The 25272-nt window shown below is 41.0% G+C and overlaps 1 protein-coding gene across 2 annotated transcripts in view; it reads right to left on the bottom strand.

The window, feature by feature from the left end:
* The window catches only part of CKMT2 (creatine kinase, mitochondrial 2), a 29847-nt gene extending 11758 nt beyond the window's left edge, over positions 1-18089 (bottom strand). Inside the window, exons 1-5 of one of the 2 annotated variants that reach the window (XM_050946137.1) lie at positions 17986-18089; positions 6792-6964; positions 4927-5125; positions 1986-2081; positions 300-521 (exon numbers count right to left, since the gene is read on the bottom strand). In XM_050946137.1, coding sequence (XP_050802094.1) covers positions 300-521; positions 1986-2081; positions 4927-5125; positions 6792-6943 — 669 coding nt within the window. In that variant the 5' untranslated portion in view covers positions 6944-6964; positions 17986-18089. The remainder of the gene's footprint in view (positions 1-299; positions 522-1985; positions 2082-4926; positions 5126-6791; positions 6965-17985) is intronic. The other variant, XM_050946138.1, reaches the window with a different exon arrangement.
* Positions 18090-25272: the final 7183 nt, after the last annotated feature.

Below are 25272 nucleotides of genomic sequence, written 5' to 3'. Positions count from 1 at the left end.
AAGGTGGTGACTGTAGCCATATTTATATAATTTTAATTTGGTGCAAAAATTCATTCCTGGAATACAATCCATGTGTGTAAAGTTTTAGCCCAAGCCAATATTTTAGCCCAAACAATTGGGATTTATAACAGAAATTCACACTGCTCATTAACTACAGGAATATTGTTATAATTAAGTATCTTCATTACATAAGCAGGAAAGTATGCATGAGAGAGAAAGACAGGAATAAAAATAAATGTGATTAAATGATATACATTAATGAAAATCTTCTAAGTCTCCAGACTGGAGTCTGTACTTACATCAATAAGCTGCTGTTGATCCTTCTCAGACATATTGGTCAGGCTATAATACTTTCCAGCAAGGTCTCCTTTCAGCCCAGCCAAAGCAGTGACTACAACATTTTCTACTTCTCTTCTCTCTGCCCTGGAGCAGGCAGGGGGAAGGCTAAGACCCCGAATACTGCGACCAGTACGTACACGTGATGATAGGACATAGTGCTCATCAAACTGACCTTGGGTAATCTAATGAAAAAAAGGAAAATCTACACATCGTGCCCCATTTTACATAGAGTAATTTTAAAATTTGCCTTTCTACGTAAAGAATGTCCCTTTATATGTTCTCTTCAGCCAAATGATTACAACTAATTTTGGGTACTCAGAAATGCAACAGACAGGTGCATCAGGGTGTCAGGTTCTAGTACTATGCATGGAGATCCCGAGTGATTTTGCTGACTCACTATGGCAAACAGACCAGGTGGGCCCTCTTAACGCCAACCCAGACATATCACATTGTTTCAATAGCTCCCTGAAAGACAGAGAACTAGGGACAAGGGCAGAAGTTGCTTAGAAACAGCCACACCCAAGATGATGCTTATATTTGTTGTTAATTAAGACAGCAATAAAGGAAATCCCAGGGAAGTGGGTACATTTAGATCATATATAGTGTGTGCGCGCGCTCTGGGCTCTATCCTGCAAAGTGCACAGCACCTCTGATCCTGATCCAGCAAAACATTTAAGTACATGCTTAACTTAAGTAAGAATAGTCCCATAGTGCTTTGCTAGATTGGGGTCAAAGTGGCAGACACTACAGTGGAAAGTGTAGTATAAAAACCTACATAGAGCCAAATAGAGGTGCTCAGCATCATGCAGCCTTCTGTTAGGAACAGGAGGGGAATGCTACCTGCTTACATGTGTTCTCAGGGTGACACTGAACACTGTATGCACAGAGAAAAATGGAAGAGGTCCCAAAATGATTGGTGGAACAGCAGAAAAAACAGCAGAGTTCAGCTCAACAGGTCTTTTTGCAAATTATGAAGGAGCAATAACAACAGTATCAGGAAAACAGTTCCAGGAAGACATTTAAAGTCACCTCTGCCCATGCTCAAAGTGTGTGTGGCGGGGAGAGGAATACATGCCAACTCCTGACTAAAATCCTCAAAACTGACTCCTATTTACCAAAGCAAATAAAACCACTTCCCATGACTCTTTGGGTGCCAAAAGCCATAACTGTCTCCTACCCAGCCACCATACCTCCAGTTTCTAAAATTCATTTACTCTGGCCAGTACTAAAATCTTTAGCACATTGAAATTATAAAATTTGAGATAAGCCTAAAAATAAATTGGATTTAAGATTTAAATAAATAATACAAGGGATACTGTTCTGCTTGGACATTAAGGAAGGGGAGGATCACATAATTTAAACCTAATGTGCCATCTAGGACACAGGGCCTTGCATAAGAGGGACAGGGGATAGAATCAGACATCACTTAACGTAGTCTCGTTCTTTTCTAGAAGTGCCACATTGTATATAAAAAGTTGCTTGGAAAGGGGGAATAAAGCATTGATAAGTTCAGCCATTGTGACATCACAGTTCTGTTATCCCTAGGCTTATTTTCTTTGGAGATGGGAACATTTTTTAAACTATGAAATACAATATAATGTCATGATAGGAAGCTGAAGGATTAAGGATTCAAAATTTGATCCTACCTTGGATGCGTCCAGGTCGGTGTGATGCTTCATTACATATGGATCATAGCCATTGTGTCTCACTTTAATAACTGGGTCAAAAATCTCAGCAAATACCTGTGGAGTTAAAGATGTATTAATCCAGCATTGAATATTTTTAACACCATTTTCCTTACCTCTTGTAATCCATGGTTACACAGCGTGGATCTCTGTCCCACTGCAGCGGTTGGACCACAGAGAGGTTGAAGAGTCTGCTGATGATGTGCTGACAGGAAAGGGTCTTTTAGCTCAGCCAGGAGATGCTCAAGCTTTGTGATTCAGAGTCCCCAGAGATGCTGATCCTTCTAGGGATGTGTGTTACACTCTCATATAACATCTCATAATTGTATACGTATGTTTCTTCTTGATTCTAACTACTCTGTTAGCCAGCTTGAGGTTTTGGAGCAAAGGAGCTCTCCAAAGATCATCAGAGGATACATGGGGCCTGATTCTCCTTTCTATTAAACTAGAATAAATCAGAACTCTCCTGAAGTCAGCAGAATTCTGCTAGTCTAAAACTGGTGTAATCAGGCTGTCATGGTATAATTCCCCACTCTGAACCTTAGCGTCTAAAAGATGGGGTACCAGCATGAATTCCTCTAAGCTCAATTACCAGCTTAGTACTTGTAGCGCTGCCACCAACCAGGAATTTCAGTGCCTGGTACACTCTGGTCCCCTCAAAACCTTGCCCGGGGATCCTCCAAGACCCAGTCTCTCTGGATCTTAACACAAGGAAAGTAAACCCTTTCCCTCACCAATGCCTCTCCCAGGCTTCCCCTCCCTGGGTTACCCTGGAAGATTACTGTGATTCAAACTCCTTGAATCTTAAAACAGAGAGGAAAATTCACCTTCCCCCCTCCTTCTCTCTCCCCCTCCCAGACTCTCCCTGAGAGAGAAAGTAACCCTAACACAGAGAGAAATTAACCTCTCTCTCCCCCCCTTCCCTCCTTTCTCCCCACCAATTCCCTGGTGGATCCAGACCCAGTCCCCTGAGGTCTCACCAGCATAAAAAACAATCAGGTTCTTAAACAAGAAAAGCTTTTAATTAAAGAAAGAAAAACAGTAAAAATTATCTTTGTGAATTTAAGATGGAATATGTTACAGAGTCTTTCAGCTATAGACACTGGGAATACCCTCCCAGCCTAAGTATACAAGTACAAAGGAAAATCCTTTCAGCAAAATACAAATTTGAACTCCTTCCAGCCAAATACACATTTGCAAATAAAGAAAACAAACATACGCCTAACTCGTTTTATCTACCTAGTACTTACTAGTCTGGACATATAAGAGACTGTATCAGAGAGATTGGAGAGAAACCTGGTTGCACATCTGGTCACTCTCAGAACCCAGAGAGAACAACAACCAAAAACTAACAGCACACACAAAAACTTCCCTCCCTCAAGATTTGAAAGTATCCTGTCCTCTGACTGGTCCTCTGGTCAGGTGACAGCCAGGCTTACTGATCTTGTTAACCCTTTATAGGCAAAAGAGATATGAAGTACTCCTGTTCTATTAACTCTTACTTATCTGTTTATGACACAGGCTCTCACTTACTATTATTTGTTTGTATTACAAAAGCATCTAGTGGTTCCAGTGAAGACTGGAGTCTGAAGCAACATAGTATGTCTGTGTAAGAGATAAACCCTGCTTCAAAGAGTTTACAATTTAAATAAAGTCAGACGAAGGGTGCATGGTGAAACTGAGGCACAAAGTGATTTTTCACAGCAGGTTTGTGGCAGATCTAGGAATAGAACCCAGGTGTCCTGAGACCCAGTCCAATCCAGGGCCCTATCCATTAGACTCCAATATCCTCTCTAACTTGTAGTTCTTTGATAGAATATTTACCTTATATCAAAACAATAGGTGAATGAAATCAGCAGTTTAATGGGGGAGGGAGAGGGGAAGGAGTTAGAGGGGGGCTAGTATAGGAATGTTGGGAAAAGAGGGGAGAAATAATGGTCAATAGACTTGGCTCCCACCTTCCCCTGAGAATTCTGTTACTGAGCATAGAGATCTAAGGTGGTTAACTTTAGCTGCAATTATTTTCTCTTGCCCCACCCTACCTCCTCTGAGTAGAGAATTAGAGCTCTGTTATATTTTTCAGTTTGGCTGGATGGAATGAAGTGATTTTTGTATAATGTTTGGGATGATGTGTATGCATCCTGATGACTGAGCACTGAAGATGATATGTTCACTTTTCACAGAGAAGGCTCCGTCAAAGCTCCAAGCCCAAAGAAACAGAGTCACGTGCATCATAACCCCATCCTTAGCAGCCCAGTATTTGGGATGTTGGCTGTTACTATTAAGAGAGCGAATAATGAAAAGTCCAGCATAATATAGGCAGGAAACCATTGACTGTAGTGTTGAATATCTGGAAAGGTGTTATAACAATCAGCCAGTTTTTTCCCAGGTCTCAGACTTCTTATTTCAGAATTAAAATAGCCTAATCCTATGTTTCTATCTTTGGTAGTCGTCATGCCCCTAAAGCCCTAGTGTCTAGCTGCCAAGCATTCCACATATTTCAGAAGAAAATTTCTTCTCACTTCTACCATGTTTGTTTTTTTACAATATAATTTCTACATCATTTCAGTTTGGTGACATGTTTCTACAGTCTTGCCACAAACTGAATTGAACAGCAGGAGGGAGTGTAGCTATTGCAAGCAAATAAAATATTGTTCCTGTGAGCCCACACTTCATTACCCTTGATAACATTATAGATGGCTCTTTTAATGATGTTTCCTGTTCATTGTACCTCCTGCTGAGAAAACACCAGTATTACCCATATGGTTTGTGGTTTATACATACTCTAGTGTGCTATTTACCTTAAAAGTGAACTTCTCATGAAAGATCTGTGCTGTCCTAACAAGCTCTCATGAAGTATAATGTACAAACTAAACGTTACAGTGTAATAAAAATGTTTCACCTCATAAGACTCTTCATCACCAGCAACCATGCCCACAGTTTTAATGAAAGGATGGCCAGGATTGTCAACACCAGTTTGGATACACTGGTCCAGAGTATACCCATTTGGAGTCATCTTATCCCTTAGTTTAGCATATATTGCTGGCGAGAGACATTCAGCCATGCAGTTGTTATGTTTGCGGAGATCAGGATAGTCTGCACTGAGGGGTGAAAAAGACAAATGCATTTAATATGGTAACAAACAGTAATTCTTGGTTCTTTTTGCCAGGTTACAAACATATCAGAAGGAAAGGGGACAGAAAGAGTTCTTACTTGGTCTGCTTGTTTCCCTCTCTTAAACTAAAGTTGTGTCATTCTATCATGCATTGATGGATATTATTCTCTGCAGTATATCAAGAAGCTTGAGGTAAATAGCAGAGAGTTTAAAAGCACGCCTGGTGCTTGGTACATGCATGGCATTAAAATTTAGAAAGGAAACAAAAGCATACAAGCTCTTATCAACACCCCCCACAGTCTGCACTGGCTGCCAGTTACATTAGCAGTACATAAAGATATTTACAATGGAAGTGGGAAGCACTAGCACAGATAGGAGCAACATGAACAATGTTCGGAATTCATTTGATTGTGCTTTTGATAAAACTTGAGGTACAAGTAAAGTTAGTGGACCAGATCCCCAGCTAGTGTAAATCAGTGTCACTCTGTGGACATCTGTGGAGCTATTCTGATTTATACCTGCAGAAAATCTAGCCCCATTATAATAGTTCTGAGTTGTTTTAATTATCTTATTATTTAAAGAAAGCTGTAGAGTATTATAATCCATCAGTAAAGAAATCTTCAGCTCGTAGCATGTGAAATGACAGTGCTGTAACCCTGGGCAAAGTGAGCTGGGTGGCTGCCCAGGGCACAAAACCATGGGGGTGGGAAAATGGGGCAGAAAAATGAAGTGGAAAAAAAGGTAGTGGGTGCAAATATGCTTACTCGCCCTGGGTGCAAAAATGCCCTAGTTACGGCTCTGTGAAGATTTTGCTAAGTCCTTTGATAAAGTTTTGATAGTGCTTTTAAAGGGGTCAGATTGTGATATCTTTACCCTGGTTTAGTAGCACCTGGATTTAACAGGAATCTCAGCAATCTCAGTGAGGCCTATTTGTGGAATATGGTATTATTCACTGTAATAAGGGGATCAGAAACTGGCCCATATTGTCATTTTTCAAAAATAGGGCAAAAGTCAAGCTAGTACAAGTCCAGTGAAGTCAACATAGTCCTATCAGGGCTGTATTTAGCTTCTGTGCTCCGTCCTTCAGTTTATAGCTGCTGTGGGAATATTTCAGGCAGAGCAGTTGTGTCTCTTCCATGTATTTACCATGGCCAACACCTTATCATTTGTACATAAAAATATGAAAAACTTCCCTTCAGTAGAGTCTACACTGATAGTTGGCTCCTAGGAATTAGATGACTGATAAGTTAATGAGAACAACCCTGAACCTTTGTCTGAAATGTGAACCAAAACTGAACTTTATTTGAGGTTTGAAAATCTTTGTCTGTGTGGTTTTGTTTTGGTTTTTTACATTTTCATCCATGTCTGCACATCCTGGTTTTGAAGGCTATTGTTCATGCTATTTTGAATCTATCTAAAACCAGGGTTACTAGAGAGAGATCCTGTTCTCAGATTTTGACCTTACAAGGATCTTCTTCCCAGTCTCAGCTCTTCCCTTCCCACATGCATAGGTGCCACATTTGGGCTATGATGACTTCTACAGCTGCTCTGCAGTTTGCTGGGGGACAATTCCTTCTCTCTTAGTCCCCCAGTGAGCTTCAGCAGCTACTTGGACTGGGTGCTCAGTGGAAGGTTTAACCCAAATGACTTACCTTGGAGGAAAGAGTTTTCGTCTTTCATGAGATCCTGCTCTCACATTCTGATGATTCAATAGGTATCCAGCGGTTAAGGCCCCTGTGCTAACTGTTGCAAAGAGCACAGCCGTTCTGCGGCCAGCCAGGAGACGAGAAAATGTACTAGTCATTCTTCTTCTATGTCAAGGCTTCTAGAAGGCAAAATAATCCAATATGAAACCATACTTGATGGCTATTTGAACAAATATGCTGAACATGCCAAATAAACACTCACTCTCACAACTGGAACACACAGTAATTCAATAAAAAAGGCAATTGTTAATTATTATTTATGTGTATTGCAGTAGTGCCCAGAGGAAGGATTGGTAGCATTTACTCTATTTCTGTACATAAACCTTTGATAGACTTGAAAAATTATTGGATCTGTTCAGTGCAATATTGAGCCCAACATTCTAAACCCAGCCCGCTCTCTCATATGCATATTAACTGTTTTGAGGCTTTTTTCTTTCTCCATAGCAGTAATATAGTTACATGCAGATATCTGTTCATGACACATGGGAAGGTGATAATGTCAAAGTTAGACATAGCAGACAAAACATTGCAAATAGTGTGTAACTGAAAATGAGATTGAAAGATCAAGGAGGTTTAGATTCTGTTTTAAATGTTATTAAATATTATTATCATTTATGTAACACTGCATGAATGGAGCTTTATAGTCTCTTGTGATGGATGAACGATACACAATATAGGACAGGCATTGCCTGTAACCGGTACCTTAGCAACACACCAAAAACAGGTGCCTATATTTCAGAAAAAAATGTTAAAGCCTGATCCTGCAATCCCTTACTCAGATAAATATTCCCACAGAAATCAATGGGACTGCTCAGGGCAATGACAATTACCCAAATAAGTACTGTAAGGGCCTGCACAGTGGGTCCGTAATGCTGAGTTCAAAACACAACAGGATGCCAAAAGCAATTGAGTTAAAATCACCTCTCCCAAAATCATTTACAAATAGTCAGAAAAGTTTTTTTTGACAAGGACAGACATTCATCTGATAAAATCCACAAATGTCCTTCATGATTTTATTTAAACACTGCCAAATAAATCTCTCAAATCTCCTGGCTGGATCCTTGGCCCCATTAGGGCTGCCTTGCACTGCACCGGTGGTATAAAGCAACCTTAAACCTGACTTAACTGCGAAGCTGGTGAGTCCCTTGCGGCTGTTCTAACTGAAACAGGGATCAAAGGAAATCATAGATTGCCTGAATCTCCCTATTCTCACATGTACTAAGCAGGGCTGGCTCCAAGCTAAGGAAGCAGGTGCTTGGGGCCCCCAGTGGGAAGGGGCGGCATGTCTGGGTGTTTGGTGGCAATTCAATGGCGGGTCCCTCAGTCCCTTTCAGAGTGAAGCACCCACCACCGAACTGCCACCAAAGAATGAAGCGGCATGGTGGAGCTGCTGCCGAAGTGCCGCCAATCGCGGATTTATCTTTTTTTTTTTTTTTCCACTTCGCCGGTTGGCATTTTTGCACCTGGAGCGGAAAAGCTGGAGCCAGCCCTAGTACTAAGCCAAGCACAGCTGAGCCAGATCCAAGGACTGGGGCTTCTGTGATTACTTTTAGTGATACATGCACAGAAAACTTTTGATAGACTTCAATCCACCATATGTTCATGAGCAGTGAAAGTATAGACATGTAGAAAATAACTCCACATGATAGCCATATTCTCTGCAAAGATCAAGGGCTATAAATGCCTAGCACACTTAGGTGCACTGTATAAATAATTATATAAATCTGAAGTAACCAGTGAGTTGTGATCTGATAAGTCTTTTATCCTATAAAGGATACAAGTGGGAATTTTTCTCATCCTCACCTCTCTCTCATTTGATCTCCAAACAGTTATTTACAGAGATTATTTATTCATGGAGGTACATGGGGAATTGCAAGTAATAAAGCAAGCTTGTAAGTGATGCTTAAATTTCTCTTATCCTGTGATTTTGTGAGTCACCTTGAGTTTTGTAAAAATAGTCCTGTGGATAAACTAGGATAAAATGAATCCTAATTACTTAAATGGCTCACAGATCACATCCTTCATACCAACCTCATTGAGACACCTCAGAAGGTTTCTGTATTTACACAACAATTCTCACTTCTGCATGAGGATATTTTTAAACAGTCCAGTAAAAATTGTACTTCTTACCCACCTGATATCCTCATTAAAATGCACAGCTTCAAAAAAAGGAGCCTGATTCTCATTTGCATTTTCACTGATCTGACAGCATAAAGGAGCCTTAAAGTGAATGTGAGTGTAAATTGCACCCACGTCAAGGTCTCCGTGCAGTGCAGGAATGGTATGGCATAGCCTAGGTATAAATGAGAATCAGGCCCAAGCGGGTTTAATTAATCTCAAAATATTTTTAGGAGCTCACACAGAGTCTATTATTACTAATTGTCTCTCATCAAAGTGCTCAGAGCTATACAGATACAGTATCAGTGCTGGCAATCTACAAGGCAGATAGAGAACATGGCATGTGCTAGGGGATTCAGAAGTGGGAAATAACTTGAATAATATTTCCGAGTGGATTTGATTTGTTTTGTTTGTGATTGTGGGCCTCAGAGAAGGTTGGAGAGTGAAATCCAGGCCTGGCAAAAACCCCACCGACTTACACAAGAACAGGATTTCACCCCAAGAATTTAGGTGAATGGGGGTCTGACAAATCTGGCTTGGAAGGGTGTTCCATACCCATGGAGCAGGTTATATGAAAACATGAAGTTAGGAGTGGAAGGACAATAATTGACCATGAATCTTCCCAGTGTCCAATCCTTCAGTTGTCCTTTTCAGTGTTGTCTAGGACATATTTCTTCTGTTTAATCATTCCTTAATCCTTTTTTATTTCAGGGATTTAAAGAGGTTAGCAAGCCACCTCAGAACATTCATATCTGTTCAATGAAAACAATGCTTTCATTTCTGAGCACCACTCTGAAGCCCTGGGGTTAATTAGATCATGGTCAAGTACCTCAGTTCCCTTTCCATGCATTTCTAATGATGATTGTGACCTTGCATGTTTGCCATTTCATTGGATTTGAATCTTCTTGGTATATTTCCATGCCTTTGTGTTTTGTTTTTGAGTTTGCATGATTCTTGCATATCTCTTTACAGGTTTAAAGGCAGATTTGTCTTATGTCCTGTGTCTAGATCAAATAGTTTGATACCAACTTTCCAATGTTCTATACTGATGCACACTAGGCAGCACCAAAGGACATTTTAAAACTAATAAAAGGCTTAGCTGTCTCCTCTACTTCCTGAGTACATACATGATATAAAATAGGGTTTTGTCACTTAGAAGGAGAGAAACTCTGATATATTGGCTGAAAGAAGATTCAATATTTTCTTCGTTGCCCAATGGTAAAAATTTGTCCAAAAACAGAGTACTGGGAAAAGACCGCATTTAAAGAGCATCATTTTGACATGATCAGCCATAAGGAACTGGTTCTGATGATCTTTGCTTACCCTGAAATCGTGTCATAGAAAGTGTTACAGAATGCACATTGTTTAAACTATTAAAAATATATATTGATTAAGAAAATGCCCATGTGTCAGAACTTTCCCTGTTGGCTTGATCCCTCAACTGTTACTCACATGAGTAATTTTTCAATGGTCCAACTAAGTCAAAGAGTTCATTTGCATGAGTATGCTTTGCAGGACCAGTCCTTAATGCATGTAGAGAGGAAGAAAATCTTGTCAGTGGTTGTCATAAACAGAAAGTTAAGGGTAAATGTCTCTTTTTACCTGTAAAGGGTTAAGAAGCTCAGTAAACCTGGCTGACACCTGACCAGAGGACCAATAGGGGGACAAGATACTTTCAAATCTTGGTGGAGGGAAGTCTTTGTTTGTGCTCTTTGTTTTGTTTGTTGTTCGCTCTTGGGACTAAGAGGAACCAGACCTACATCCAGGCTCTCAAAATCTTTCTAAATCAGTCTCTCATGTTTCAAACTTGTAAGTAATCAGCCAGGCCAGGTGTGTTAGTCTTATGTTTGTTTTCTCAACTTGTAAATGTTTCTTTTTGGTGGAAGGATTTTTACCTCTGTTTGCTGTAACTTTGAACCTAAGGCTAGAAGGGGTTTCCTCTGGGCTATACGAATCTGAGTACCCTGTAAAGTATTTTCCATCCTGATTTTACAGAGATGATTTTTACCTTTTCTTTCTTTCATTTAAAGCTTTCTTTTTTAAGAACCTGATTGATTTTTCCTTGTTTTAAGATCCAGAGGGTTTGGATCTGTGTTCACCAGGAAATTGGTGAAGCCTCTCAAGGCAACCCAGGAAGGGGAAAGTTTGGGAGGGACAGGGAGTGTGCCAGACACTGAATTTCTGGGTGGTGGCAGTGTTACCAGATCTAAGCTAGTAATTAAGCTTAGAAGTGTTCATGCAGGTCCCCACATTTGTACTCTGAAGTTCAAAGTGGGGGGAAAAAACTTTGATATGGTGAGCGCGGTGTGGGATTTTTAGGAACCAAAAGCCAGTAGGATTTTTTTTCTCTCCTTTCTAGCTGCTTGGAAAGCAGCCTCAGGGCAGAGGTGTTAAGTTTTTTTGAACAAGGGTCTTTGTTAAGAGGAGGCTTCAAGCTGTGAGCAAGCAGACAGCAAAAAGGAATTTACAAGCTGAATTGTTTTCTCTCTTTCTATCTCTCCGGTATAGCTAGTTAGAAAATCTCTGTTAACCAAGCAGCCCTGAGCCGAGTGCATCCCAGTCAGTGAGCTGCAGAGGGGTGCGGCCAGCACAAGAAAGCAGAAAAATGAGTGCCAAGGAAGCACTTAAACAGGAAATGGCTAGGCTGGATGCAGAAGAGAAAGCCAAAGAGGCTGACCACAGGAGAGAGATGGAGATGAGAGAAAAAGAGCTGGAGATGAAAGAAAAAGAAAGGGAAAGAGAGAGAAAGCATGAACTGGACTTAGCAAAGGCTAGGCCAGATGTACTAGCCAACCCTAACAACCCTTCTCCAGGTACTGTTTCCCATCCCAGAAAATTCCCCACCTACAAAGCAGGTGATGATACTGAGGCCTTCTTAGAAAATTTTGAAAGGGCCTGCCTTGGGTACAACATCTCTACAGACCAGTACATGATAGAGCTGAGGCCACAGACAATTTCCTACAATTCCTAGCTTCTAATTTTTGTTTGGTGCTACCAATTTCCCTTTTCTACATTTATTATTAAAAAGACAGAGATGCTCTCATTTCCCCTTCAATGGAGGCTGTTTAAAAAAAACTGAAGTCATCTTTCTTGAGTGTAGGATTTTTGCTTTGGAGGCATTTAGTAAAAGGTTCTTGAACAGTTCCCATTTGTTATTAATTTTTTCCCTCCTGTTTATATTCTCTCTTGGTGATTTGGCTCATAACTGTTTCAGCTTTGTTAAATTAGCCTTTTAAAAGCACCAAGTATATATATATTACTGTGACAGTCTGTACCCCTCGGTTCACCTCTTTTACAAGACTATGATACATTTTGTATAAGGTATGTTTTCTGAAGTATCATTTGAAAACTCAAAAGCTGCTGGGCATTATTGATTGCCTTGATAAAATGTGTGGCAACGTTGTATGTAAAGTTATAAAATTCTACTGTATGACATTAGAGACATGTTCCAACTTTAGAAAAGCAGCCACAAACCAGTGCCTCATAGCCAAAAGGCAAACTGATGCCTTGGCCAGGTGTCAACAAAATCAAATGGACCATTGCCTGGTTAAGTGGTCACTCTGACAGGAAAGAGGGTCTGAGCAAAAAAATTGCATTTTCTCAAAGAAACAGCTGGAGGTTCCCATCCCCGCAGACTTTCTATCTCCTGAATCCCATCTGGAGATGATTCTCAAAGAAAAGGAAAAAATACAAAAGAAGGGCAAATATACGCCCCATGTTATTCCTACCTTTTTCTCTACCCCCAGCAGCTACAACCCCTCAGAAAACAAAAACAATTTGAACTTTTATGTGTCATTACTTGTAATCACTTAAAATCTATCTTTGTGTAGTTAATAAACTTGTTTTATCTTAACCAGTGTGTGCTGGAATTGAAGCATTTGGCAAACTTCACTTGAGATAATAAAAAATTATATGCACAAATCCTGTTAATAAAATGACAGACTATGTCAGCTTGTATTGTCCAAGAGAGGGCTTGGCAGTACAAGACATGTTTCTGGGAGAAAGTCTGGGAATGAGAATTTGCTGGTGTTGGTCTGCAGCATAACTCAAGAGTGGCTGGGCATAGCACTCATGCAGTATAGCTGGGAGTCATTTACATGCCGGAGGCTGTGAGAGAGCAGACCAGGCATGGTTGCTCTCACAGCGCAGCAGTATAAAAAGCTCCCCTGCCATGTTCGAGAATTGAAGGGACTCAACTGTTCAACAGTCCAGATTGTACACTGGGTAAGGTTAAATCAGTACAGTGAGCTGGGTATATGCACAGTTTGTTATTTTTAGTGCAGTTTATATGATGAGTCCTGGTTACAGTGATTTTAAGTGATTCTCACATGTGGTGGCTGGAGACAGTTACCTTATTTCAGGTGGGGGAAATAGAAACAGTAAAGCATAAAAATGAGCGGCCATGACACAACTGCAAAGTTAGAGATGGCAAGATTGGAGGAAGCAGAAAAGAGTGTGAATACTAATATCAGATGTGGCAGGCAGAAATGAAATGAAAGCAGCAACTGCTGCACAGGAAGCTGAAGAAGCCACCCATAGGAGAGCCGTGGAGCAGAAGAAACAGGAAGCTGATGCCCATAAGTGAGCCATGGAACTGAGGAACAGAGAGGCTGAGGAACTACAATCTGGAACTGCTGGGAAAACATGGAAAGATCCAGTCACCAACATCTCCCTCCACTCAAAGAAGCTGTGTCCTGCATACAAAGAGACAGACTGCACTGAAAAGAGTACTTCACTTTTGAAAAGCTAGGTGAAGTTCACAAGATTCCTGAGGAAAGTGTCCGCGCTGATTGCAAAACTGTCTGGTAAAGCTCAGAATGTATTTCATGAAAGCCAATTTGGGAAGCTTTGATATATTCTGAATTTAAGAAAGCTGGTTTTCAAAGGTTCCAAATTACTCCTGAAACTTGAGGGTGAAATTAAGAAATCTTAAAAGGAGTGCTGTCATGAGTCATAAAGTGACTATGTTTATAAGATGTGACCTAATAAGAATATGGGTAAAAGAAAGAGGAATTGAAAATGATGACCAATTGATTGTCAGTGCATATATTCAAGAAATGTTCTTGAGCAATGGGATCAATGTAGAAAATTGCCTGTGTGATAAAAGTCTGTAAAATCTATAGGAGAGATGGCTACATTGGTTGATGCCTTTAAGCAAGCCTTTTATATCACTACAGGACTTGACTCAAAGACTGAGACTTACCCAAGCTCCTGGGCCACTGGCACAGTCAGGAATACACTCAAAAGTCTGGAGAGTGGGATTTGCTACTGGCACAAAAACACCTTCAGGACCAGACACAACTCCAAGGTCATCTTCACTTGTGGTAACGCCTGAAGGAGGCAAAAGTACTATTCTCCAGCAGAGAAGGATACAAGAGCACCGAGCAGAGCAACTGTTGCTAAGTACATTTCTTGCATGAGGGTTCTTCAGTCTTTGATCAATAATCCACAATATACAATGAGTTGTAGAGTAAGCATATATTGAACAGCTATTTCCACCACAAAGCAGTTAATTTTGTGTGGGAATAAGTATAACAGTGCAAGAGAGCAATACTGCTTAAACAACATAGCATACAGTTTTAAGTCTGTACATAAATTTTACAGCTTTCTTCAGAACTAAGTGTAGTTGTCACTATTCTTCCTTTACAGTATCACTTCACACTAGACGAGGGTAATCAAACCTCAGAGCCAATTTGGAACTACCTTTTCTAGAACAATGGTTCTTAACCAGTGGATAACCTGAAACCTCCAGGGAAATCGACAGGAGCTACCTAGAAGGTTAGCAGCTTTTCTATAGTCTCTCTGGAGAGAGATTTGCTCAACTGCTTGTATCCAATCATCTGGAGTCTATTTTTTAAAAAAGATATTTGAATACTAGAAAAATCAGCTATACTGCATACAATGTTAAGTGATCAAATCCCATTGTGACAAATTACTGAAGCCATTGAAGCAATTCTGGTAGTACAGTAACTCCTTGCTTAATGTTGTAGTTATGTTCCTGAAAAATGTGACTTTAAGCAAAATGATAAGTGAATCCATTTTCCCCATAAGAATTTATGTAAAGTGGGGAGGGGAGCTTAGGTTTCCGGGAAATTTTTTTTGCCAGACAAAAGACTTTGTCTGTTTATATAAACAAACAAACACACACAGTATAAGTTTTAAACAAAAATTTAATACTGTACACAGCAATGATTATTGTGAAACTTGGTTGAGGTGGTAAAGTCAGAGGGTGGGATATTTGCCAGGGATTACTGCTAAATGATGATCTAGCACTCAGCTGAGACCTCAAGGGTTAACACATTATTGTTAATGTAAGGCAACACAAATAGAGGGAACGGGAAACAGCATGGCAGACTGAGGACACACATACAAACCACACGTGAGAGAGAGAGAGATGCTCATTGCCCCTTTATGTACGCTGATGCCACTCTAAGTACATTGCCTTTTTAAGTAGATCAGTACGTTGACAGCAGCTACTGCTAGCAAGTTCCTCTGTCCTGAGACCTGGTGTTTCCCCTGTCCCCTGCACTACAGAGATGGGGCAAGCAGGGGGCAGGAGCAGGGGGACACCTTGACATTAGCTCCTCACTTCCCCTCCCTTGCACAGCAAGCAGGAGGCTCTTGGGAACAGCTCCAAGGCAGAGGGCAGGAGAAGCACATGGCAGTGGGGAGAGGGACAGCTGACCTGCTGGCAATTGTAGCTTGCTGGGCCACTGTCACACAGGGAACTTAAAGTGGAGTGGGGAACTGATGGGGGGCTGTCAGTCCACCCTGGTTCCAAGCCCTCACCAGCTAGCTCCAATGGGCTGCTCTTTCTGCAAGCAGTGGCCAAAGCAGGTGGCGGCCAAAGAAAGTTATAAGGGAGCATTGCACAACTTTAAACAAGCATGTTCTCTAATTGATCATCAACGTAACAACGGAACAACATTAACTGGCACGACTTTAAGTGAAGAGTTACTGTACCCGCTAGGAAGCAGCTTAAAGGATACTTCACTGCATTTAAGGAGGACCTGACATGATTAGCTGCATTTAGGGCTATTATGAAGGAGAAGAATGTTTACTTAAAGGCCTTAAAACAAACCCTGCTCTCATTTACACAGGCATAAATATGGAGACACTGTTCTAAAGCTCAAAGATCTGAACTTCTTCAAAAATTATGGTTTTATAGTTTGGATCCATCTCTAAAATTAATGTTTGAAAATTGTAAATCAGATCTTTTAAAAATTTATATAAAGTCTGTGGGAATCCACACATGCAAAAACTCCCCATGCTACTTTCATCAGCAATTTCACATCTGACCTATAGTGATCACCTTCTTTTTGGGCAGGGTTTTCCAGGACAGTTGACTTTTTGGCAGAAGGCTCTTTCAGTCTATTCTAATGGTGTCATATTATGGACAGTGAGTTTGTGATCTGCAGGGAGGTGAAACCATTATATTCAAGCCTCTGAAAATTTCAGAGGAGGTTCAAATTGTGATTCTAAAAGTACAAACCACTTTATCCTTTAAGCTGAAGTATCTTGCAGTCACTACTAATAGTTTAATTTTTTAAAAAAGAAGTTCTCTTTAGAGGACTAAAGAAGCTAGATAGTTAATTGCTAAAGAAGAAGTCATCATTATAGGCACTATTTTCTTAGGCAGGTATTAATGTAGCTGAGGACAAATTTCTGATTCTTTTATATTTATAGTAGGAAGCATGTGTTTTCTCCAAAGGAGGAAAAGGTAGAAGGGCTGCAGACAGGAAAAGTGATGTTTCTAGAAATAGAACTAGATTAAATATTGGAGCCCAGTCACTGCTGGTATTAACTACCACACCATGTGATCCTGGCTGACATTTGAAAGGCAACAGAGAGCCATAGCTAAAGTTCACACAGATAATGTATATATTTATATTTTAAATAGCAAACAATAAAACATATTTGAATAAAATGTCAGTATGTGGCCATGCTTGACCTTTCAGTCTTTAGAAAACTAAAATGTGACATTACTCAAGCTATGCTTGTTTTGATCACTTAATCATGATGTAGCTACATACATTGAACTCAAACTGTTAACCAGCTGTTCTTGATAATGATGCAATTGCAATAAATAGACCCTCATAAGTGATAAAAATGGGGTTCAAAAAGAACAGAATTATTCTGTTACCTGATAACACTTCACTTGTGTCATACAAAGCCTGATCCAAAGCCAACTGAAGTTATTGGGAAATTTTTCGCATTTACATTAATGGGCCAGTTAAACCAACTCCATGTAAAAGGTAAAAACAAATCTCCAGAAATCAATAACCATATTTCTACTTTTGCTTTTAATTTTAACATGCATTATCATGAACAAAGAGGCCAGGATTGCATTTCTCTTTTCATAAATCCATTGATCCATGAACCTGTATAAAATTTAATCTCTTTAGATGAATTCAAAATCAGCTTACACTGAAAGAAAGAGAAGCGTGAAAAGATGGTAAAGAACGTTGAACAGTCCAAAGGAAAAAAAAATTCAGGGACAGATGCTTATTGGGTACAAATTGGCATAGTTCCATTGAGGGTAACCAAAGGAGGATCAGGCCCAGGGGGTCTATTCCAGAAAGGTGCTGAGTCCCAAACAAGCCAGTGAGTTGTGGATATTGATCACCTCTAAGACGCTGATCTGCTGCATCATATAGCAAGAAAACTTGTATCTAATATGTAAATAAAGACACAACATTTCTGCTAACTCTTGACATTTGCAGACAACACAGACAATTTAAGGTAGTTTCTCTGCAGGGTGACTGTAGAAATGTTATGATTCTGCCAGATTTTATTTATATTTATTTAAAGTGCAACTTAAGTGTCATCATTTGAAGCAGCTGCATAGTGGGCTGACACAGTTTGCTATCATTGCTGTCTGAATAGTTATGCAAATCAGTAAAGTATATTCAAATTACACCACCATGCATGGTGCTTTGAATTCATTTTTAATAAGCTTCCCATTCTAAATGCCACTGTTTGTGGAGAACAAAATGCAAGAGGAGTTAGTTAAACTACTTACTCACTTTAGGCTTCTGGGCTCACTCTAGGCAGCAAGACGTGTCTAACTTCAGCTTCAAGGTCAGTTTGTGTACTGCCAGGATTCCAGGTCATATGAGGAGGAAGGGATGATGGGGGAAGGGGAAAATAATTACTCCACTGGCCAATCCTATTTCATTTAGTGATACTGATAACATTTGTTCTCACAACTGTGCCCTTGAAGGCATAACGAGGGTGAGGCAATGCAGCTCCCTTCTTACATTTATGAAATCAATATTTTCTTTAATTGGCTGAGCCGCCAGAGGTTACAATATTGTAAGAAAATAAGAGGCCCGATTCTTAATTGTGATAAGAGTCCTTTGTTCTGCTCCACTAGTGTATATCCAGCCACCTGGGAATCCCCAGCTACAGTGGAGATCATTGGTGAAATGGAACCAACTCTATCGCCCCTTCCTCACAGCTGACTGTTTCTATCTGCCAGAACAGTTCCTTAGGGCTGCAGGCAGCCTGGCATTGAATAGAGAGCACTGGGATAGCATAAGCCACCTCCACCCAACCTTAGTCCTGATCTGAGTGGAACTTGGCCAGCACAGAGAAATGGGCTCAGGTAACCTTAAACAGAAAGGAAAGAATCTACAGAAACACTCTGTTTCTTGTTTGCAGTCACCTCCCTTACCTTGAATTGTCTCTTCCTTAGGCAGAGGAGTCCAGCAATATATGGCATATACAAGATGGGGCATTGTTAGTAACCACTGGTAAAGGACATATCTCCAGCCTGTGATTTATCTATGATATTGGAGATGAACAAGAGAGGTTAATTGGCACTATCTGCCAGAGTGTCAGGCAAGTAAGGAACTCCTGATACTTCCCTTTGAATTAGCATAAACTTGCTAGCAAGTTTCAATGTTTGTACTAATTTTTATAGCATATTGTATTAATTATGGAGACGGTCAAAAACACCTTTAATTTTTCATAGGAAATTTTAAAAAATGTTTGTGTGCTGGATGCAGAGACCCCCTATTCCCTTGTGCATACCCCAGAGAAGCTATCTGGCCATATGGAGTGGGGTCACTGGACCTATAAAGGATAGCCACTGAGCCCATATCTGCTTTGATAGAAACCAGCAAAGGAGAGGAACAGCAGGCTCCTGTTGCATTAATTTAGATGGCAAACACACCATAATTACTACAACACTCCTCTCTTCCATATCCAGAAAGCTAGATTATTACTGTGCAGATGTCTTGAGCCTTTACTTTATCTTTGGCCCTGAGAACTCCATTCTTCAGTTTTAGAGTTTCAAGTGGTCTTGGCCCTTTCTCTTGGGCTGTACTCATTTGGTCATGTTTGGGCTCATAATGCAAGCACCACATAGTAAGGCCCTGATTAAGTAAAGGACTTAAACATGTGACTAAGTCCATCTCTATTCAGCAAAGCACTTAAGCCCATGATGAACTTTAAGTCAACAGGACTTAAGCGTGTGCTTAAGAGCTTTGCTGAATACTGAATAGGAATGGCCTTAACCACATACTTAGGACTTGTCTACACTGGCAATTTATAGCACTGTAACTTTCTCCCACGAGGATGTGAAAAAACACCCCCCTGAGAGCAGCACTTGTGGAAGTTGTTTGTTTTTTAAAAGAGCGTTGGGAGAGCTCTCTCCCAGCGCTGTGCTGCGACCACACAGCCATGTTAAAGCGCTGCCACGACAGCACTTTAGTGTTGACAGTGTAGACTAGCCCTTAGTTAAGCACATGCTTAAGTATTTTGTTAAATTGGAGATTATGAGAACAGATATACCAAAAAGCCCACAACCTGTGATCATATGTCATAAACAGATAGCTAAGGGTTAACGTCTCTTTCACCCGGAAAGAAGTAATCTGAAACACCTGACCAGAGGACCAATCAGGAAACAAGACTTTTTCAAATCTGGGTGGAGGGAAGTTTGTGTGCGAGTCCTTTGTTCTTGGTTTTGTGCCTATCTCCCTCTCGGCTATGGGAAGGATTTCTCTATTTCCTGCTTTCTAATCTTCTGTTTCCCAGTTATAAGTACAAAAAGATAGGTTTGTTTTTTTGTAGTTACATGTGTATAGTTGCTGGAGTGTTTTGAATTGTATTCTTTTTGAATAAAGCTGTTTATTCATATTCCTTTTAAGCAATTGACCCTGTATTTGTCACCTTAATACAGAGAGACCATTTTTATGTATTTTTCTTTTTTTTTTACATAAAGCTTTCTTTTTAAGACCTGTTGGAGTTTTTCTTTAGTGGGGAACTCCAGGGAATTGAGTCTGTGCTCACCAGGGAATTGGTGGGAGGAAGAAGTCAGGGAAATCTGTGTGTGTTAGATTTACTAGCCTGACTTTGCATTCCCTCTGGGTGAGGGAGGAAGAGAGATTAGCTCTTGGTACTTCTGTTTTCCAAGGCTGGAAACGGGGAGGGTGGAATCCTTCTGTTTAGATTCATGGAGCTTGTTTCTGTGTATCTCTCCAGGAACCCAGGGAGGGAACACCTGGAGGGGGGAAGGGAAATGGTTTATTCCCCTTTGTTGTGAGACTCAAGGAATTTGGGTCTTGGGGTCCCCAGGGAAAGACAACAGAAATACTTGGCAAACATATTCACAGGTTCCCCCCCGCACTAAAGATTTCCAAAGAATATTAAAATCGATGCATCACAAACATTGGCCTGACAACAATTCTTTGATTATATTTCTAAGGAAACAACTGGAATATTAAGGAACAGTCAACACTGCTACATTTTCATCTCTATCTTGTGCTGAGGAGATGCTGATAGCTGAGTTGTGCTAATTCAGCTGCTGCTCAGATAAATGCCATCTGTCCATGCACAGGAAGTTCAATCACAATTCAGCAATAGTGTGTGCCCCACAGAAATATTGCCATGTGCTTGGTGAACAGAAAAGGTACCAGTAAGGACAGTGAATCAGGTTATTCATTTTTCATGGGAAAGCCTTTCTAATTGACTTGTTTGCTTAAAAGAAAAGCTCTAAAGTCAAATCTCCATGAGAGATAATTTATTAGTAATCAAATGAATTAGGACAGTATTGAGAGACTAGTAATTATCACATTATTATATGTATCGCAGTAGTGACTGGAGAGCTCAATTCTATTAGTTTTACATTGGACAAACAAAAAATGGGCAGCGATTGCCTTTTCCTAAAATGGAGTTGACCTGTACTCCCTGTGGAGAATCAGGAGCATCCAAACCCTTCTAATGAAATAAATACTGTACACATTCTAGTGATTATCTAAAAAAACCAGCCATGTTACTGTAGGTTGTGTTACAAACCATTAGCACTGGAGTATTGTAGTACCATTGTTTTACTTTCCTTATTAAGGTACAGAGGTGGCAGTAGGCTGGTGTTAACTCAAGTCCTTGAAAGGGGTGACAATTTTGTCATATTACTTCATACCCCTTTTTGCTCTTGAAACTTTGGGTCTTTCCAAATGAAGATCATGGCTTTGCTACAGAAAAGCAATATCCCCGGGCTGAGAAGGAGTACAGTGCTGTTCCTTATGCATAAAGGCCTAGCATTTCTGTGGGAGGCCAGCACTCTACCAGGCCACTGCTCTTCTCTTAACTATGCACCCCAAGAACAGATTTCTCCAATATTTGATATTTCTCAGGGGAGACTGTTTCCTTTGTAGGACAGAATCACAATGATAATGTGAGGCTCATTTAGAATTATAAACCCTGCAAAAAATCAGCTCTTAGGCTGCAAATGTGAGGGTATATGAAAGGGTAGTGGCCTACACAAATGCAGGTGTCACAGACACCAAGGCCCAGATTCTGCAAGCTGATCCATGCAGGTGGAACTCTACACTCATGCTCTTTGCTGCAGCGAAAGAGCTCTACAAAGATACTGAGAACCAGCTTGTATGATCAGGGTAGGCTCTGAGGCAACAACAGAAGAAACCAAAGATCTTTCTCAGAGAGCTGCTCTCTTGGAAAATGGAATTAAAATATAAAATAGTAAAAATATGCAGCTTATTTAAGAACAGGAATGGAATAAATAGTAGTTTTATTATGAGGCTTATGTGGGATCTGGAATAGAAAAACAAACCAGTTTCCAGGCTATATAAATGAAGGAACCCCAAAGGAGAGTAGCTCAGGGGATACAAGCCTCCATGAGCAAGCAGAGAAAATAGTTTGCTTCTCACTATATAGGAATTAGACCATGCTCATTGCCTTGGTATTTGAGGCCCAGATCCACAAAAGGACATAGCTGTTGCAACACTCCTAACTTTTATGTGCCTAGGAAATCAGAGGAACAACACTGCAATCCAGAAAACTTGAGTTAGATGCCTAAGCTCACAATACAATGCATGGAGAGAGACAATGGATGATAGAGGATACTGTCTTAAGCCCCTCTGAAGAGGGCACCTAACTTCAAGCTGCAAGGAGACACCTACCTCTGCTTAGCCAACCACAACCAGGAACCCCTCTTCTGGAATCAGATGGCTATGTCATCTCTTGGGAGAATGAGTTAGGTGCCTGCCTCATTCAACACAAAACTGCTTGAGGAGGAGAAGGAAGTGGTGGTGCCAGTACTGCCATCACCCTGTCACGGGGGGCTCCACTCACCACTTGTCTGGTGACTCCTCCTGGTTACTCTGGGGATTAGCTCTCAAGGTCAACACCCCTTCTCATGATTGCACACTGTCACAATGTCTCGCTCTGCTCTGCAGCTCTTCTCTTGTTCCAGGGACCACAGTGTCCTCTTCATGATTCAGCCTTCCAGCTAGGTCACTCAGTGTTTCTCCTCTTCCAGGTACAGTTCTCTAAATTCTCTGTGTTACACTATAACTATAACAGGATCTTATAAGAGGGATAAGGAAAAATCCCAAGTTTATTGTAAATACAAGAAAAGAGACAGAAATCAGGGTATGCAGTTCAATATTATTTCACTACTGTTTCTTATTCATTCACATACTCATTCATACAAGTTCTGCAGTTGTTATAGTTACCAGCTTAGATGTTGCTCATGGCAGAGTACTGGCCAGGTAACCTATACAGGAGGAGGGGAGTAGAGTCCTTATCAGACGTGCATCTGATGCTCCTGGAGGATGGTTGCAGAACCGGACTCCAAGTTCCTGAGTTTTTGGTTCTGTTCTTATAGGATTTTGTCCTTTTACAAGTCTATGGGAATTGCTTCATCCTGCTAATGTTTGTTTGAGGTGATTATCAAACAGTAGGTGGCACATCCCCGATGACTGAATGTCTGAGTGTTATTTTGTTCTTCAGAGTCCTCAGCCCTCCATCGGGGGGGGGGGGGCACTTGGGTGGATTCTAGTTTGCCCTCTGGGGGTCATCTGGTTGTTCCCACTTGATACTTCAGCCGATGGATACTGCATTCCTAGGCTGGCACCTCCCTGATCATTCATGTAAACCAAGCATTCATTCATATATATATACACCTTCTTTTAATCACATTAACATACATAGCAAACAAGTTAAAAGCTGTGTTCTGTTTGGAAGAACAATTATAGTTGTTTTTGAGAACAGACTTTCTCTCTCAAGCTGTGTTAACACAATTAGCAGTTTGGTCTTGCATGTTTCTTACAGAGAGGGAGAGACACAGAAACAGAAAAACAAGAGGCCTAAGCTGTGGGGAGTTCAACTGAATTCCACTTTACCCCTTGTCTCTTTTGGCCTCAGACTAGTTACACACATACACTTTATGGTACAAAAATTCCCTGATATGGTCCAACATCTGTTGCTCCCACAGTGACCCAGGAAGTCTTCCAATTCACTGCCCCATGTCTGATTTCTGCCACACTCTCAGTGGCTGGTAGGGGAACCCGGGCCTACTCACTGCTCAGGGCTCTAGTCCAGGGACCCTCCACCCAGCAGTTCTGGGCTTTCCTTTCCCAATCCTCACTGCTCCTTCCCTGGACTGCTTCCTACAAATCCTGGTTCCCTTACTTGCTCTGAGTGTACCATCTCCAAACCTTCTTCCCATAGAGTGAGTGCAGCTGCCATATCCCTGCAGCCGCCAAACACTCCTCCCGCTTCCTAGGGATTGACTGCCCTTTCCCACTAGTAGCTGCTATATAGTCCCAGCTTCATGGCTTTATAGGCCTTGCCTGTTCCTGCACAGCTGAACCTGTTTGCAATCAATTCCCTGTTCCCTGGCTCTTCCTCCAGCTGCAGCTTGTGGAGCTAATAGGCCGATATGGCCACTTTAATCCCTTCTAGTCCTCTGTGGGCTGGACACCCCATCACATACCCACATGGTAACTTTTAGCCCAGTGGTTAGGGTATTCATCTGGGATATGGGAGATCCACAGTCAATTACACCCTCTGCCTGCAGAGAAAAGATTTGAACATATGTCTTCCCCACCTCTCAGGAAATTGCTGTAACCACAGAGTTACAAGATGTTCTGATGTGGGTCTCCCTCAATCTCTCCTGTTGAAGCTGTTCCATTTTGGATAAATAAAGAGTCATTGGGCCAGAAGGAGAAGGAGAATGACACTGTAGCCTGGTGATTAGGGTTCCCAAATGGGTGGGCCAGGATCCAGTTCTTCTGCTCCAGTGACACTTTAGTTATTGAACCAAATTGGAACAACTTCAGCAGTAGAGATTGAGAGAGCTAGCCACATCAGACTAGCCCATCGCTCAGTGATTAGAACACTCTTCTGAGATGCGAGAGACTCCTGCTCAAATCCTTTCTCCCCATCAGGCAGAGGGGACTTGAACCTTGGTTTCCCACAATGCAGGTGAGAACATTAACCACTGAGTTAAAAATTATAAGGTGAGCCCCATCTATTCCTCCAGCCAGATTTCAAATGGGCCCTGGGCTGGCTCAGGGACCCATATGTGAGTTAGGCAGATAAACACCTGTCGTCCTCTATTCTGTGGATTGCTCTGGGGCTTAGACAGGACATGGGTGTCTGGACACCTAGAATAAGGCAGCAGAGTGTATACCCAGAGGCAGAAACTTAGGTGCGAAGGGAACTTTTACTGTAAAAACTTAGGTGCTAAGTGAGTTTGGATGCCTGCAGCTGAATCAGAGTTTTGTGCATCTCAGAGGAGTCTAAAAGTGGGACTTGGGCATCTCAGACTGGAGATTTCATGGTACTAGCAAGTCTATATAATTTTACAGTGTATTTAGTAGTCATTTTCTTTCAACAAAGTAAAATATAGAAAATGATACCCCTCTGATAAATGTGTGTTAAATAAGTGATGGACATGTTAAACAAAGAGACAGAGCATGAGAAAGATACTTAAAACAATTCAGCTCCTCAGCAGTGGATTCAATTAATGGTTAAAAGGTGAAAAAAGCTTGAAAATCAA

Source organism: Gopherus flavomarginatus, chromosome 3, assembly GCF_025201925.1.
Source record: "Gopherus flavomarginatus isolate rGopFla2 chromosome 3, rGopFla2.mat.asm, whole genome shotgun sequence".
Lineage (NCBI taxonomy): Eukaryota > Metazoa > Chordata > Testudines > Testudinidae > Gopherus > Gopherus flavomarginatus.
This window is presented reverse-complemented; position numbering and strand designations above follow the sequence as displayed.